Source organism: Diceros bicornis, chromosome 20 (assembly GCF_020826845.1).
Source record: "Diceros bicornis minor isolate mBicDic1 chromosome 20, mDicBic1.mat.cur, whole genome shotgun sequence".
Taxonomy (NCBI): Eukaryota; Metazoa; Chordata; class Mammalia; order Perissodactyla; family Rhinocerotidae; genus Diceros; species Diceros bicornis.
Window position 1 is genome coordinate 17,684,105 of NC_080759.1, and position 14,603 is coordinate 17,698,707.

The following is a 14,603-nucleotide window of genomic DNA, read 5'->3' on the forward strand; positions in this document are numbered from 1 at the left end:
ATAGAGAGAATACCTACTCTCTAAGCCCGTTTCCTCATCTGTAAAATGAGAATAACAATATTTCCCACTCAGAATTGTTGTAGGATTAAATAAGACATTTCAAAATACTACACAAGGTGCCTTGCACATAAATGCTCAATAAATGTTACACTAAGGTCATTAGAGCAAGAAAAAATGGTGTTCCTAGGTTGGCAAAACTAAACAGCAAAATCTGGAAATAGGAAACAGCCATGTTGTAGCCCACCTGCCTTTGCTGCTCCCCTCACCCCACCACTCTCCCATCTCAGAAGGCTTTGGATCCACTCTCCCAGCACCAGGGCAGCTACGTGGCTTAACGAGCCATTTAAACAACGCACTCTGCATAACCCTTTTGGAATAAGAAGTGATAGATGATTTTCATTGTAAAACCGTAATTAGCACCAGGAGCGCTTTCACCACCACTTACTGTCAAAGATAGGCCCACACAGTCGTTAACCCGCTGCCCACTCACACCGCTGAGCTTCTAGAACATTTCAGGAGATGGCGCCCTTGCTTCCCTGGCAACCTGAAGGCGAAGCCGTCACAAGGCGCCGGCCTCCCTCTCCAAGACGAAGGCCTGACCTCCGCGGAGGCCTGCTCTAGGGTGCTGGGCAGAGGCCCCACGGGCCTAAGTGGGACTCGGCCACGGTCAGCCGACAGGCCCCAGCCAGAGTCGGCCTCGTTCAGAAGCGGCAGTGGGCTCGGGACACCCTGTCTGCGAACCCTCGTCTTTCACAGGCACGGCCTCCCCGCTGTGCCTCCATCTGAACAGAGCTAGAGGGGTAAAGGCCCGGGGGCAGCAGCGCCTGGGGGCCGGCGGGGCGGGCGGCCGCCCTGAAGCCCTCCAGGCGGCCAGGGTGCGGCGTCACGTGCCTACGCAATGGAGGCCGGGCGCACTCACACCTCGACCCTGCAGGCGGTGGGCGGTGGGCGGTCAGGAAGGACTGCGGCGGAGGGGACCTGCGTTTGCAGAAGCGCCCGGCGGGGCTCGGATCGCCGCACCGCCCGGCCACCGGGCGGCGGGGGTGGCGTGGCGGGGCTGAGGGGAGGGGCGGAGCCAGCCTCCGCCTTCGGGTTTCCAGTTCAAACCCAGAACCTCGGAGCATTAGAAGAATGGGCTGGCGGTCCCGGGGACGACTGGACGCCCGTGCCGGCAGCGCGGTTGTGCCGAGCGGTCCCCGCGCACCCCTGTTCGCACGCCTCTCGGAAGCCAGACGCCAGGGGCCCGTGCCGCCCTCCCTCTCAGCCCCGCGCGCTCTGGCGGCCGGTGGGCGGGGCGTCGTCCGTGACGTCGCATCCCGTGCCGAGTCCCCGCCCCCTGCTCGGCCCGTATATAAGACTTCGCCGGGCGTTCGCACTCGCACAAGTGGACGGCGGTGTGGGTCGCCGGTTCTTAGGCGCGGCGGCGTCTCGAGGGCAAGGGCCGGCTCGGGCGTGTGTCGGCGCCTCGGGGGTGGCAGCAGGCAGGGCCGGGCAGGCAGGGCGAGGCGACGATGGAGCTCTTGCGGACTATCACCTACCAGCCGGCCGCCGGCACCAAGATGTGCGAGCAGGCGCTGGGCAAGGCTTGCGGCGGGGACTCGAAGAAGAAGCGGCCGCAGCAGCCCCCCGAGGAGCCGCAGGCGCCGCAGCCCCAGGCGCAGGTGCAGCCGGCGGCCCCGCACCACCATCACCATCACTCGCACTCGGGGGCCGAGGTGTCGCGGATTATCGTCGACCCCACGACGGGGAAGCGCTACTGCCGGGGCAAAGTGCTGGGCAAGGTGACGAGCGGGTGCGCCCGGCCACCAGGCGGGAGGAGGGCGGTCTGCCCGGGCGTCCCCCGAGCCGGCCGGACCCTGAGTCCCGCGCCCGCCGCTTCTTGGTTTCTCGGGGGTCCGATCCCCGCGCGACGTGGGCTGCTCGCCTGCCCTGCTCTGGCTTTTGTGCGCTGACAGCGCCGGGATCGGTTTTACAGCCTGAGCCGCGGCTCCGTCTGCCTCCCGCAGCCCAGAGATTGATCTTGGTGTCAGAAGCGATGGCCTTCTACACCAGACCTAGGTCCCTTCACATGCTTAGAGAATTTTCTTGATAAGTCCCTTCAGATATTATTTCTTATCTCCCCGACCCCAACCCCCTCCATGACGCTCCTCTTTGTAAGGGGAGAAGGGAAACTGTTTTAACTTACTGTTCTTAGGAATGCTTTTCCCTTCGGGAAGGAGATTTTAAAAAGTAGAATGCATGCCTCTGTCCACCCTCCCTCCCTCATATTTTTGCTTTTCTTTCTTATTTTTATTTATCTTAAAAAAGACCTGCCGTCCATTTTTCTGCCATACTCAATTCCGTCTCGGCTTTGTTTCCTTTCAGGGTGGCTTTGCGAAATGTTACGAAATGACAGATTTGACAAACAACAAAGTCTATGCTGCAAAAATTATTCCTCACAGCAGAGTAGCTAAACCTCATCAAAGGGAAAAGGTGTGTATGACTGTTGAGTAAAGTATTTTCTTTGTGTGCAGGGATGGCCCTTCCCTGTGAGGAAGATGTCTTTTGCGTGTGTAAGCAACTGGCTTTTCAGAGGTGACAGAGGCTAATAAGCCTTACCTTGCGTTTTCTTTTAGATTGACAAAGAAATAGAGCTTCACAGGATTCTTCATCATAAGCATGTGGTGCAGTTTTACCACTACTTTGAGGACAAAGAAAACATTTACATTCTCTTGGAATACTGCAGTAGAAGGGTAAGTGTTAACTCCTCTGTGAGTACATTTACTTCCCCCAAACTGACATGGCATTCAAATTGCATTTTAGCTGGGATTTTAGTTGTGGGAGTAATTATTATACTGCAACCTTAACTTTTGTCACTCATCCTGCAAAAGCAGAACACTGATTTTGATAGCTTTGTTTGACATTCTCTTTTTTCTTTCTCTTCTTCCTAGTCCATGGCTCATATCTTGAAAGCAAGGAAGGTGTTGACAGAGCCAGAAGTCCGATACTACCTCAGGCAGATTGTGTCTGGACTAAAGTACCTTCATGAACAAGAAATCTTGCACAGAGATCTCAAACTAGGTAAGCCCTTTACTCCAAAGGCTGACTTTTGTATTAGAAAGAGGTATTCTTTTCTTCTCTCCCTTTTAAGTGTTAATGTTCTTAATTGGGAGCTAGCCTATGTAATCTTGCTTTGGAATGGGTGATTTTAATATTAAACAACTGGCTGCCTGCCTCCAAAGTTGATGTGTGTGGGCTTGGTTAGAACACCTTTTCCAAGGGATTCAGGTTTTGTTTTGTTTATCTTCTAGGGAACTTTTTTATTAATGAAGCCATGGAACTAAAAGTTGGGGACTTCGGTTTGGCAGCCAGGCTGGAACCCTTGGAACACAGAAGGAGGTAAGAGTCAGAAAGATACATCCTACTAGGGTTTTGTGGAGATCAAATATGCCCTTATTATTTTCCAGTTAATGTTTTGGAGAAGGTCAGTTGATACTGAGATCTATAAACCACAACAATGTTAATTTAAGGAAACACTTATTAAGAGCCCTCTATGGGCCGGGCAGAGTACCTTATGCCTATAAGTTGATTATGAAAGAAATCTGTCATACATTTGCCTGAAATGTATAAAAATGCCATGCTGTACCTGGGCTCAGTTGGTTAAAAACACTTTGTCATGTGGGCTGAAAAAAACCATACATGCGTTAAAAAAAATTACCAAAAGTCACTTGGTCAAATGTCAGTTGTTCAAATGCCAAAAGTCAGATGTTTCCAAATAGAAATTCTACATAGGACTTTTAAAGTTTTATCCAGAGAGCTAAGTTTAAACAGTAGAATAGCTCCTAATGACAACTTCATATTTTCTCTTTCCAGAACAATATGTGGTACCCCAAATTATCTTTCTCCTGAAGTCCTCAACAAACAAGGACATGGCTGTGAATCAGACATTTGGGCCTTAGGCTGTGTAATGTAAGTAAATGTACCAAAATGACCAAAAAGCAAATTTGGATTTAGATTTTAACACTCGAAAAGAGTTGCTTTATGATCATTCCTAAAGAATTGTTTCCTTTCACACAGGTATACAATGTTACTAGGCAGACCCCCCTTTGAAACTACAAATCTGAAAGAAACTTACAGGTGCATAAGAGAAGCAAGGTATACAATGCCATCGTCATTGCTGGCTCCTGCTAAGCACTTAATAGCTAGCATGTTGTCTAAAAATCCAGAGGATCGTCCCAGTTTGGATGACATCATTAGACATGAATTTTTTTTGCAGGTTGGTGTGTTTCTTGTGTCTTTTGTATTATATGCTATTGATCCCAATTACCCAGTGGGTTACTGAAAGTCTTTTTTCCTACTCCACAGGGCTTCACTCCAGACAGACTTTCTTCTAGCTGTTGTCATACGGTTCCAGATTTCCACTTGTCAAGCCCAGCTAAGAATTTCTTTAAGAAAGCAGCTGCTGCTCTTTTTGGTGGCAAAAAAGACAAAACAAGATATATTGATACACATAGTAAGTTCTAAGACTTCTCCTGCTCTTCTGTATCCAATATTATATTTAAAATTGATAAGTTAGTTGAAAGAGGCTTTTATATTAGCATAACTTAGCCAATATGTTTGTGTACTATTGAACTTTTTATAGCATAATAAATCCACACTGCAAGTTGTGATTGATAGCTTTTTGTGTCATATATTTTAAAGAGTGTGTCGTGCATAATTGTAGCTGATGGCAATGATAACAATGCCATTTTTGCCGATGTTCATAAGCTGGTTATTAATGGAAAAGGAAGAAATATGGCTAGCTCTGTTCCTACCTTGTTGGGATAGAATAACACTCATAATTCTTTTCCTTGGTTTACAGATAGAGCATCTAAAGAAGATGAAGAAATTTATAAGCTTAGGCATGATTTGAAAAAGACTTCAATAACTCAGCAACCCAGCAAACATAGGACAGATGAGGTATGCTGGAAAAGAATGAGATAGATATAAACACTTTACGTCATTTCCATTCTTTGCTAATTGTCACTTTGACTATGATTATCATGGTTCAAGCATGATAATCTTTTACATAAAGCTTTTCTTCCAGCCCTTTAAAAGGAGCGAGTTTTGTCTTTTAGTTTAATAGTGCATGCACTTAAGTTACTGCACTATCTTTTACCTGGCTTGTGTCCATTGCTTTTTGATAAGCTTTCCCAGCAATTGCCACAATCTCGTCTTAAACTGGAATTCTTCACCTTAAATGAATTTTAGATGCTTGACTCATTGGCTGACTCCTCTGTTTCCCAGGAGCTCCCGCCACCTACCACCACAGTCACCAGATCTGGAACAGCCGCAGTGGAGAACAAGCAGCAGATTGGGGATGCTATTCGGATGATAGTCAGAGGGACTCTTGGCAGCTGCAGCAGCAGCAGTGAATGTAAGTGGTTGTCAATCACATTTTAAATAATGAAAGTATAAATGCCATTGCTCAGTACTAAGTAACTGAAGTCAATCGTTTTATAGCCTAATTTAGCATAGAGGAAGCAAAATTAGAGGAATTGGAAGAAGACAAGGAACAATTTTGAGTTCTATGTCCTTAGAATTAGTGGAGGGAAACTTAGCATCTCCCAAAGCCTAAGATTTTTTTGTTAATTATTTTATAATTTTCTGTGACTTTTCAGGCCTTGAAGACAGTACCATGGGAAGTGTTGCAGACACCGTGGCGAGAGTCCTTCGAGGATGTCTAGAAAACATGCCAGAAGCTGACTGCATTCCCAAAGAGCAGCTGAGCACTTCCTTTCAGTGGGTCACCAAATGGGTCGACTACTCTAACAAGTATGGCTTTGGGTACCAGCTCTCAGACCACACTGTAGGTGTCCTTTTCAACAACGGTGCTCACATGAGCCTCCTTCCAGACAAAAAGTAAGTGTGTCTAATTAATGAAGTCCTGTCATTTCTTTAGTCTTGCACTAAAGAAATCTGAAAACAGTGACTAACTGCTTCCACTTGTTTCTCTTCTCTCCCTATCGTTCCTGTTTTTTAGAACAGTTCACTATTATGCAGAGCTTGGTCAGTGCTCTGTTTTCCCAGCAACAGATGCCCCTGAACAATTCATTAGTCAAGTGACGGTGCTGAAATACTTCTCTCATTACATGGAGGAGAACCTCATGGATGTAAGTACTGTGGATTTTGAGCAGTGATACTTGAAGTATAGTCCACAGACAGTAGCGTCCGCATAGCCTCAAGGCTTTGTAGAAGGGCAGATTCTCATGTCCTACACTAGATTTGCTGAAACAGAATCTCTGGGAGGTGGGGCCAAGAATCTTCAGGCCATTCTGATGCTTGCTTAAGTTTAGGAGGCATTTGCTTTTAGAAGATTGAGTGTACACTGCAAAATTTTTATAGGCACTAACGCTCCCAATTTTTTCCAGGGTGGTGACCTGCCTAGTGTTACTGATATTCGAAGACCTCGGCTCTACCTCCTTCAGTGGCTAAAATCTGATAAAGCCTTAATGATGCTCTTCAATGATGGCACCTTTCAGGTATATGAACCCTCAGGAAAGTGCATGGTTAGGTCTTAAAAAATTATTCTACGTAGCCAATTTAGTTATTGACTAAACTTTTCTAATTCTTGAATATTTAGGAGATCTAATATCTATATCTACTTTTTAAAGGTGAATTTCTACCATGACCATACAAAAATCATCATCTGTAGCCAAAATGAAGAATACCTTCTCACATACATCAACGAGGACAGGATATCTACAACATTCAGACTGACAACTCTGCTGATGTCTGGCTGTTCATCAGAATTAAAAAATCGAATGGAATATGCCCTAAACATGCTCTTACAGAGATGTAACTAAAAGACTTTTCGAATGGACCCTATGGGACTCCTCTTTTCCACTGTGAGATCTACAGGGTAGCCAGTACAATGATCTACAGCATGTTGAAGAAGATGGACGGTGGTGGTACGAAAACAGTTCCTCTGTGGCCCTCTGTGGACCACACAGGCTGAAGCACACAATTCTTGACTTTGGACAATCCGAGAGTGAACCAGAATGCAGTTTTCCTTCACGTACCTGTTTTAAAAGGTTTTTCAGACAATTTCGCAGAAAGGTGCATTGACTCTTAACTTCTCTCTGTGGAGAGCATTTCAGACAGAGGACTTGGAACTGTGAATATACTTCCTGAAGGGGAGGAGAAGGGAGGAACCTCCCGTGTTGTTTAAAGGCTGTAATCGGAGCAGCTTTTGGCTGCTTAACTGTGAACTATGGCCATATATAATTTTTTTTTTGTTAATTTTTGAAGACACTTGTGGCTGGAAAAGTGCATTCCTTGTTAATAAACTTTTTATTTATTACAGCCCAAAGAGCAGTATTTATTATCGGAATTTTTTTTTTTTCTTTTTTTTTTTATGTTGACCATTTTAAACTGTTGGCAATAAAGAATATGGAAAAGCAGAAACAGTGGTCTCCTGTCTTTTGTATGGTGCATCGCCGCATTACAGCATTCTTTGATCTTGGATTCATGGCACTCTCTGGCATGACATTGAGAATTGAAGCATACTGGAAGTTAGATCTTTAATTTCTCTAGTAATAGTTTCTAGGAAGTCAGTCTTTAACACCTGAAGTACGATCATACACTCTGGGTAGATCTAGATTGAGAAGAGAAGAGTATAACAAAAATACCACTCTTGTTACAACCAAAATATAGGCCTCCTCCTAAATCCAAAACTGATTTCTCTTTAGAGTATTTCCCCAAAGCTCGTCTAGCTTGGAGCTGAAGGCTAGAGTAATCCTGTGTAAACAGACCTCTGTTATTTAGTGTCAGTAGGTACAGGAAGTTTATTTTAATATGGGCAAAACTTGATGCTTTATAATACTTGCACCACCTAAGTGTATTACTCAGCTTGAACCTGCCTAAACGCTAGAGTGCCACTGGCAGGACTAGCACATAATTCCAGTAGTGGGAAGTACTTGGTAGATAAGTCATTTTATTTTCCTTCTGGAGTGTGGTGGGTGAGGAATTGTATGGGAAGCAAGCTATGGTTTTAAGCCTATCTTTTAAACTATCAAGTTAAGAGGCAAATCCGAGAATGTCTCTTTCAGTGGGATTTACCCTGACAGGTGAAAAAAGCTGCTCATCCTGTTACTCTGAACTTACAGTGACCTGTGTAAGATGCAAACACTTTTTGTTCAGTTGTAATCCCACTATAAGGAACAGACTGTCTTGAGAAAAGCAGCACTTGGTAGATTAGGCTCAGTTTACACTGGGATCCTGTGCAGTGTAGTGTGAGATGATGGTTCTTTTACATTTTTCTAAAATTATTACAAACTCTGTACTTGGTATACTTTATTAATAAAAGTCAAATCTGGAGAATTTGTTATGGATATTTCTCAGGCCCTAGATTAACTCCTGCTGATTAGAGTTCTCTGGCCATGTATACAACTGCAGTCTTTGTTAAATGGCTTATAGTAATAGCTGAAGAAACCAGATAATTACACTAATAGCTGGGTGTGCAAAAGTAGGATCTATTTTTATTCTTATGAGCAGAGAAGAAAAAATAGGAGTTTGCAAATAGTAAAAAGTGTTCTTTCATTTTGAGTTTCACAGTGTAAGATTGTGTTTTACTTTGCGGTTTTGAAACATGCACTTATCCAGTCTTGTATGTGCTGAGGGTCTGCTGTGTGCAAAATCCAGGGCCCGGCATTGGTGTTGGAGTTGTAGAATGAACCCGTGCCTCTCCCTGCCCTCAAGGAAGTCACAGCGGAGTGGAGGAGACAGTGCATTTGCATATTAGCCTGATAAGTGCTGTGATATTATGAAAAAGGTATGCACTGGGTGTTGTGGGAACCGAGAACAAGAATCATGAGGAAGGAGCCCCAGTGTCTGATTCAGCATGTCCCAAACTCACTGTATTTCACTACCCAAGTGGTAGACTCGGAGAATAGATTCCAGAGAAGGAAATTCTTTTTTATCGGGTTTTGAAAGATGAGTGGGGGTTAAATAGAAGTATGAGATAGGGGAGGGTGTTATAAGCGGTGGGAATAACAATGTACAGGTGCCTTAGGGTGAAAGAGTTCGCAGTAGAAGTGGGTGTGTAAGTTTGAAGCTTTGTAAGTAAAGGCTGGAAGAAACATCCATGGTGTGTCCCATGTGTCATCCTAAGGCATTTTGGCTGCATTGAAGGCAGTGTGTAGTTACCGAAAGATTTTAAGGAAAAAGGTGACCTACTATTTCAGTTTTATAAAATTCATTCTAGGGGCATAGGCAAGACGGGTGGGGAAGAAGTTGGAGAAAGACAACCCAAACAGTAAAGAGATTAAGGCTGTGATTCAGGTGAGAAAGGACTTAATGAAAGGAGCATGTAAAGAAGCAGTATCTCCCTTGTTCCATCTGGGTCATTTCAGTATTCCCAGCACTGTGGCATACAGCAGTCAAATATTGAATGAGTGAATAAACAACGATAGATTTGGGAGGGCTTAGACAGTTGATTTTAATAGGATTTAGCACCTGATTGGACATGGAGCCTGAGGAAGAAGGTGAGGCTTAGGATGATTGGCTGGGGCAGTCAATGGGGGAAAGGGGGTGTACTGTGGGGCAGTTAACTGAAATAAATTAGGAATATAGAAGGAAGAGCCTGATATTCAGGGAAATACAGTGAGTTTGGGACATGCTGAATCAGGCTTGTATGAGGATACCCAAATATGTCCAGAAGTCACTTGGATATACATGTCTACATCTCAAGAGAAAGCAAGATTTGGGAGTAATCAGGTTTTGGGTAACATCGTGCGAGTGGATTAGAGCACATACAGATGGATCCCTGCCATTCCTTCTTTTTTGGGTCCTGAGGACACAAAACAACAGTGTTGATAAATCTTTGCAGTGGGGGAAGGAGGATAAAAAATTCCCAAATAAATTCTACTTTTCCAAACCAAGGGACCCTGAATTCTGTGAAAACAACTCCAAAATAACAGATGTGCTTAATGAACACCTTCGGTCCTCAAAAATATTTTTCAGTTAGCTATCCCAAATCCTGGCAGGGTATAGGCTGAGATAAAAGGAAATCTTAAAAGATGTACTAGTTTTGGTGCATATTAATAGCGACCTTCAGCTAAGCTTGGTGTGGCCATGGTAGTAACCCTAATCCTGGGTTGACATTTACTACTTTTACATCTTAGTCCCCTCAACCCTTCAAGAACTATTTCTGAATATAAACTTATGTTTGTTAGGGAGGAAGCAGACTCCAGTGGAAAAATCTTTGGAATCAGTCCTGAGTTCAAATTCCTGTTCAACCATGTATTACCAACATGATCTCAGTAAATACCTAACCTTTCTAAGCTTCAGTTTCCTTGTCTGTGAAGATTAAATGATAATAATACACTTGCACACCAAAAGTGCTCAATAAATATTAGCTCCCTTTCTTATTCTGTTTCCCCTGCCTTCTTCCACCCCCATAATAGCAGTAACCCTGGTTACCTAGAGCAGAAAGTAGCTGACTCATTCTCCCCCTTCCAGTCTTCCTTACTGTGTCAGCCATGATCCAGTCAGGAATATAAAAATCATTTTAGGACTTTCAAAGAGAAGGAATTTAATGGAAGTTATTGGTTATACCGATGATGAAAGAGCTTCGAAGCCAAATAGGAGGTGGTGAGGCAACCCAGAGATCAACAGCAGCAGGAAATCACTATCACCCTTATGGCTGGAGAGACCCAGAGGGAGAGTGGTAATACCAGACTCCAGAACTGGGGGTCTCTGGCAGGAAGTGGAATCGTGGTGGTCACTGCCTACTAGGAGTTTGAAATCTTGGAGCAAATGTGGTCACTGCTTGAGATGACCCATGTACATATTTGGTTGAGGAAAAAGGGGGAACAAAATATTCTGGACTCTTTCTTCCTTTTGCCCTCTGGTCTCCCATTGACCAAATGAACTGGAAGCCAATAGAAGAGGAACCTAAGATATGTAGTTGCAAGGGTCATTCTTACATTTTAGAACAAAGCAGGGGAAGGGCAGGAGTGGATCTGAGCTTTAACAGGCGAATGAATGGCCTTCCTTCCTTCTTTCTTAACTTTTCTCTGCCATTAATTTTGTACCACTTCTCTCTTCTCTTCCTCTTAAATCCCAAAGTGACATAAGTGCTAAGAGCCGTGGTTCAGGAGGCAGAAGGACCACAGGCTGTGGCAGGCTGGAGGAGGAACCAAACAGGGGCAGGGGCGTTAAGACTGGAGTGATTCTTGCTTTAGATCTCTGTGATTTGAAACATCGTCAGACCTTTTTTACATTACAGAGATTTTAGGCTAATGAAAATAGATGTGCCTAAAAATGAATAAGACACATTTTCAAAAGGTACTCAGAAAAATCAATGTTGGTATTTTATAGCAATTCCATGCGTTAGAGAGTCACTATATTTCTAAGGCTTGGAATAAACTCTTCTGTAAACAGAAACCTGTAGATTCCATCTTGTATTTCCTTCACTTGCAAGAGATTCTAGTCTATATATGCTTAGATTCATGCTTTGTTCTAACAGTTCTTTATGCCTTATTAACTTTATTAATGGAAATTATCTCTGTGTTTGAATTACTACAATTTAATTATATTAGGGGATTCAAATTAAAAAGTTAAACTCCCATACTCAGTGTTACAACCTAGTATCATAGTTCATCAATGTTTGGAATTCAATTGAATAGGATACATGGATTTTGCCTCTGGGATTAGCTTTATAATACATTTATATATAAAACAAAATTGATTTTAATGATTGAGGTACAATAACTTCATTTCTAAGTTAAGATAAAAATAAATTTACTGAGCTATCTCTGCTCCAAAATACTGAATGATTCAATGTTTTAACCCAACCATGCAAGTTAGAACAAATTCTCTCTCCTAGGCCTGTAACAAAACAGTGCTTCAAGAAACCAGGCAACAGGGCTAAATGAAATAAAATCACCAATGCCTTTCTTTTGTACTGCTTTGAAATCAATGGCAGCCAAATGCCCTTAAAATTGGGATCATGTAATTCAACATGCCAAAAGAGTTTCATTGGGATATTGATTGAGTTTCTGATTTGTGTGGTCCTACTAAACAGAAAGAATGTGAAAAATGCAGGATTATGTGAATTTCAAAGAACTTTAAAACTGCATGGAAGATGTTTAAATATTTCAAGAGCTAGAGAAATGCAAATTCCTAATAAGTGATACAGCAGCCTGTGAGGGACTGGAGAGGGAGAATTAGATAATGACACTAACTAGTGGTGTACTGGGAAATAGTTAACAACCAGCTCTTCGGGAGGTATGCAGAACCCAGATTTGTGGTGTTTGCCAATTTCTGTGGTGTAAATACTTTCACCATGGCTATTTCAAGCTACTAGTGTGATGTCACTAAATGTGGAGTTGGGAAGAGCTGTGCAGTAGCACACCATTGTAGAGTATTTCCACCATACAGATACAATAAACATAAATAACTTCAAGAAATAGATAATAGGGCCAGCCTGGTGGCATAGAGGTTAAGTTTGTGTGCTCCACTTCGGCGGCCTGGGGTTTGAAGGTTCAGATCTCAGGAGTGGACCTATACACCACTCATCAAGCCATGCTGTGGTGGCATGCCACATACAAAATAGGGGAAGATGGGCACAGATGTTAGCTCAGGGCTGATCTTCCTCAGCAAAAAGAAGAGGATTGGCAACAGATGTTAGCTCAGAGCCAATCTTCCTTACCAAAAAAAAAGAAATAGATAATAGTAAAATGTAGTAAAACAATTAGATAGTGATGAGTTTTAAGTATTCATGGCCTTTTTAAAAAATATAATTTGTTCAATTATAAGTTTATGTAATTTAATTTTTAATAACGGCTGTGTTTAATAACTAGTTGGCTTGCATGATTCCTGAAATTTTAACTATCAGTTCTCACCAGCCTGTATAGACTAGCTCCAGCACAGCAATGGTAATGACTCAAACCTGAGGATGTGGACTATATGGGCTCTGAGAACTAGCAGGTCCCTTCTATGTTCTGAATAATTATAGGATTTGCTATGTTCCTTCAGCATCTCGGATAGTAGTGCAGTAAGTATCTTGGTCCATAGCTCTGGTTGTATACGAACCTCAGCCAGCCTAGGTTACAGACAACAATTGTTTAGACTACATAATAGTTTCTTTAGTAAGGAAGTATCTTTTAATTCCAAGAAGATTTAATATTAAGCATGTAAATATATAAAATAATCAAATTCATGGAATTAATATTAAAGAATCTCTACATATTAGGCTTAACATTAGAACTGTATGTTAACACTTCGAATATATTAATATGTTAGTACTATAATCCCAATTAAAAAGTAAAATTTTATTTAACATATAGATTTAGAATTTTAAGATAAAATCTTATGACATTTATATTTAGTAGTTTAATGTATGAGAGCTTAAATTTCTCATATCTGTAAGTGTAATTTATTCAATTTGGAAGAATGCTTACATACTTGGGAATACTTGACACATCAGACAATCACAATACAATATTTTAAAAAGAAGTCAAATATACTATAAATGCAATATAAAATATTTAAGGGAGTTTAAATTTATAAATGGGATCATATATTAGAGTCTCTGAAATATTTTGTTGAAACATGAAAATGGAATATGAGTTTTTTAAACTAAATTTAGAAGTGCAAAAACCTAGATGTTTAGATATATTGAATATTAGTTTTTTAAAAACCAAATATACATCTGAGTATAAAAGTCAACCTCAAAAAAAGAATCTCATTGGCAAACTGTGTTTCTGGTGTTTGGAGATGAATGTCAATATATTCTGATATAAGCAATAATTTAGTTCCAGTAATATGTTTCTGAGAACAGGATGTGAGCCAAGAGCTAGTAGAAATGAAAGAGGAAGATGGAATCTATGTAAAGGGTAAGGCAAACCTTTAGAGCCCAGATTGGAAATTGGCATCAAATAGACTTTTGGTTGGAGTACAGAGGGTTTTAAAATATTGTCGATTGTCATCACTTAATCATCGGGAGCTTTCAGATAAAAATAAATTTCCAACTTCTTTTGAAAAAATTCAAGATCAGGCAATATAGGATTTGCATTTCTTCATGTGGGCAATCAGCTGGGGCTGAGAAGCAACTGTCCCCTCCAGAAGGGGCAAGGCCTCTCCTGGGTCCTCACCTGACTGTTCGCTCACTTGGCTCCTCTAGACATTTGAATGTGAACCCCTTTCACAGAGTCAGGTGAAACTTTTAGGGGACCTGTCTATCTTCAAATTCTGATTACAAAAGCAAGTTAATTTCTATATATACTTATATTTTGGATGATTTGGGGAAGATGTGGATTTCACCAACAGCTCCTTTCTGAAATGTTTAAGTGTTAGGTCGTTTAAGCGGTGTTAAAGCTTAGGTAGAGCTGAAGAGAAGTGAAGCAGTAAGTCCCGACACAAACAAATGAAGACCTACCACAGTCTTCATAAGCCAAGGGTTTCACCAAAATATGGACTACTTCTTTTCTTCGGGATTCCTACCTGATCTACATAATATGTAGATTAAATTCATCTTACATCATTCTCTTAATTCATCTTACATCATTCTCTTAATTCATGACGAAATGTGGGATAAAGGTGAATTTGGAAGTTTAGTAGACTAGGAACAAGAGATTCTT

General features: G+C 42.1%; 1 protein-coding gene across 1 annotated transcript; it reads left to right on the plus strand.

Annotated features, from left to right (window-relative positions):
* Positions 1-1,431: 1,431 nt before the first annotated feature.
* Positions 1,432-7,323, plus strand: PLK2 (polo like kinase 2). Its single transcript, XM_058564048.1, has 14 exons — positions 1,432-1,781; positions 2,365-2,472; positions 2,616-2,732; positions 2,931-3,060; positions 3,291-3,378; positions 3,853-3,948; positions 4,057-4,255; positions 4,345-4,492; positions 4,841-4,938; positions 5,266-5,395; positions 5,640-5,880; positions 6,002-6,131; positions 6,390-6,500; positions 6,633-7,323. The coding sequence occupies exons 1-14, from the start codon at positions 1,512-1,514 to the stop codon at positions 6,822-6,824; spliced, it is 2,058 nt and encodes a 685-aa protein (XP_058420031.1). The 5' UTR covers positions 1,432-1,511; the 3' UTR covers positions 6,825-7,323.
* Positions 7,324-14,603: the final 7,280 nt, after the last annotated feature.

Bases quoted from the DNA above. Each gene is read 5' to 3' on its own strand.
- PLK2 (XM_058564048.1), top strand. From the start codon at position 1,512: ATGGAGCTCTTGCGGACTATCACCTACCAGCCGGCCGCCGGCACCAAG. The intron at 2,473-2,615 runs GTGTGTATGACT...GTTTTCTTTTAG, and splicing joins AACCTCATCAAAGGGAAAAG to ATTGACAAAGAAATAGAGCT. The intron at 6,132-6,389 runs GTAAGTACTGTG...AATTTTTTCCAG, and splicing joins TGGAGGAGAACCTCATGGAT to GGTGGTGACCTGCCTAGTGT.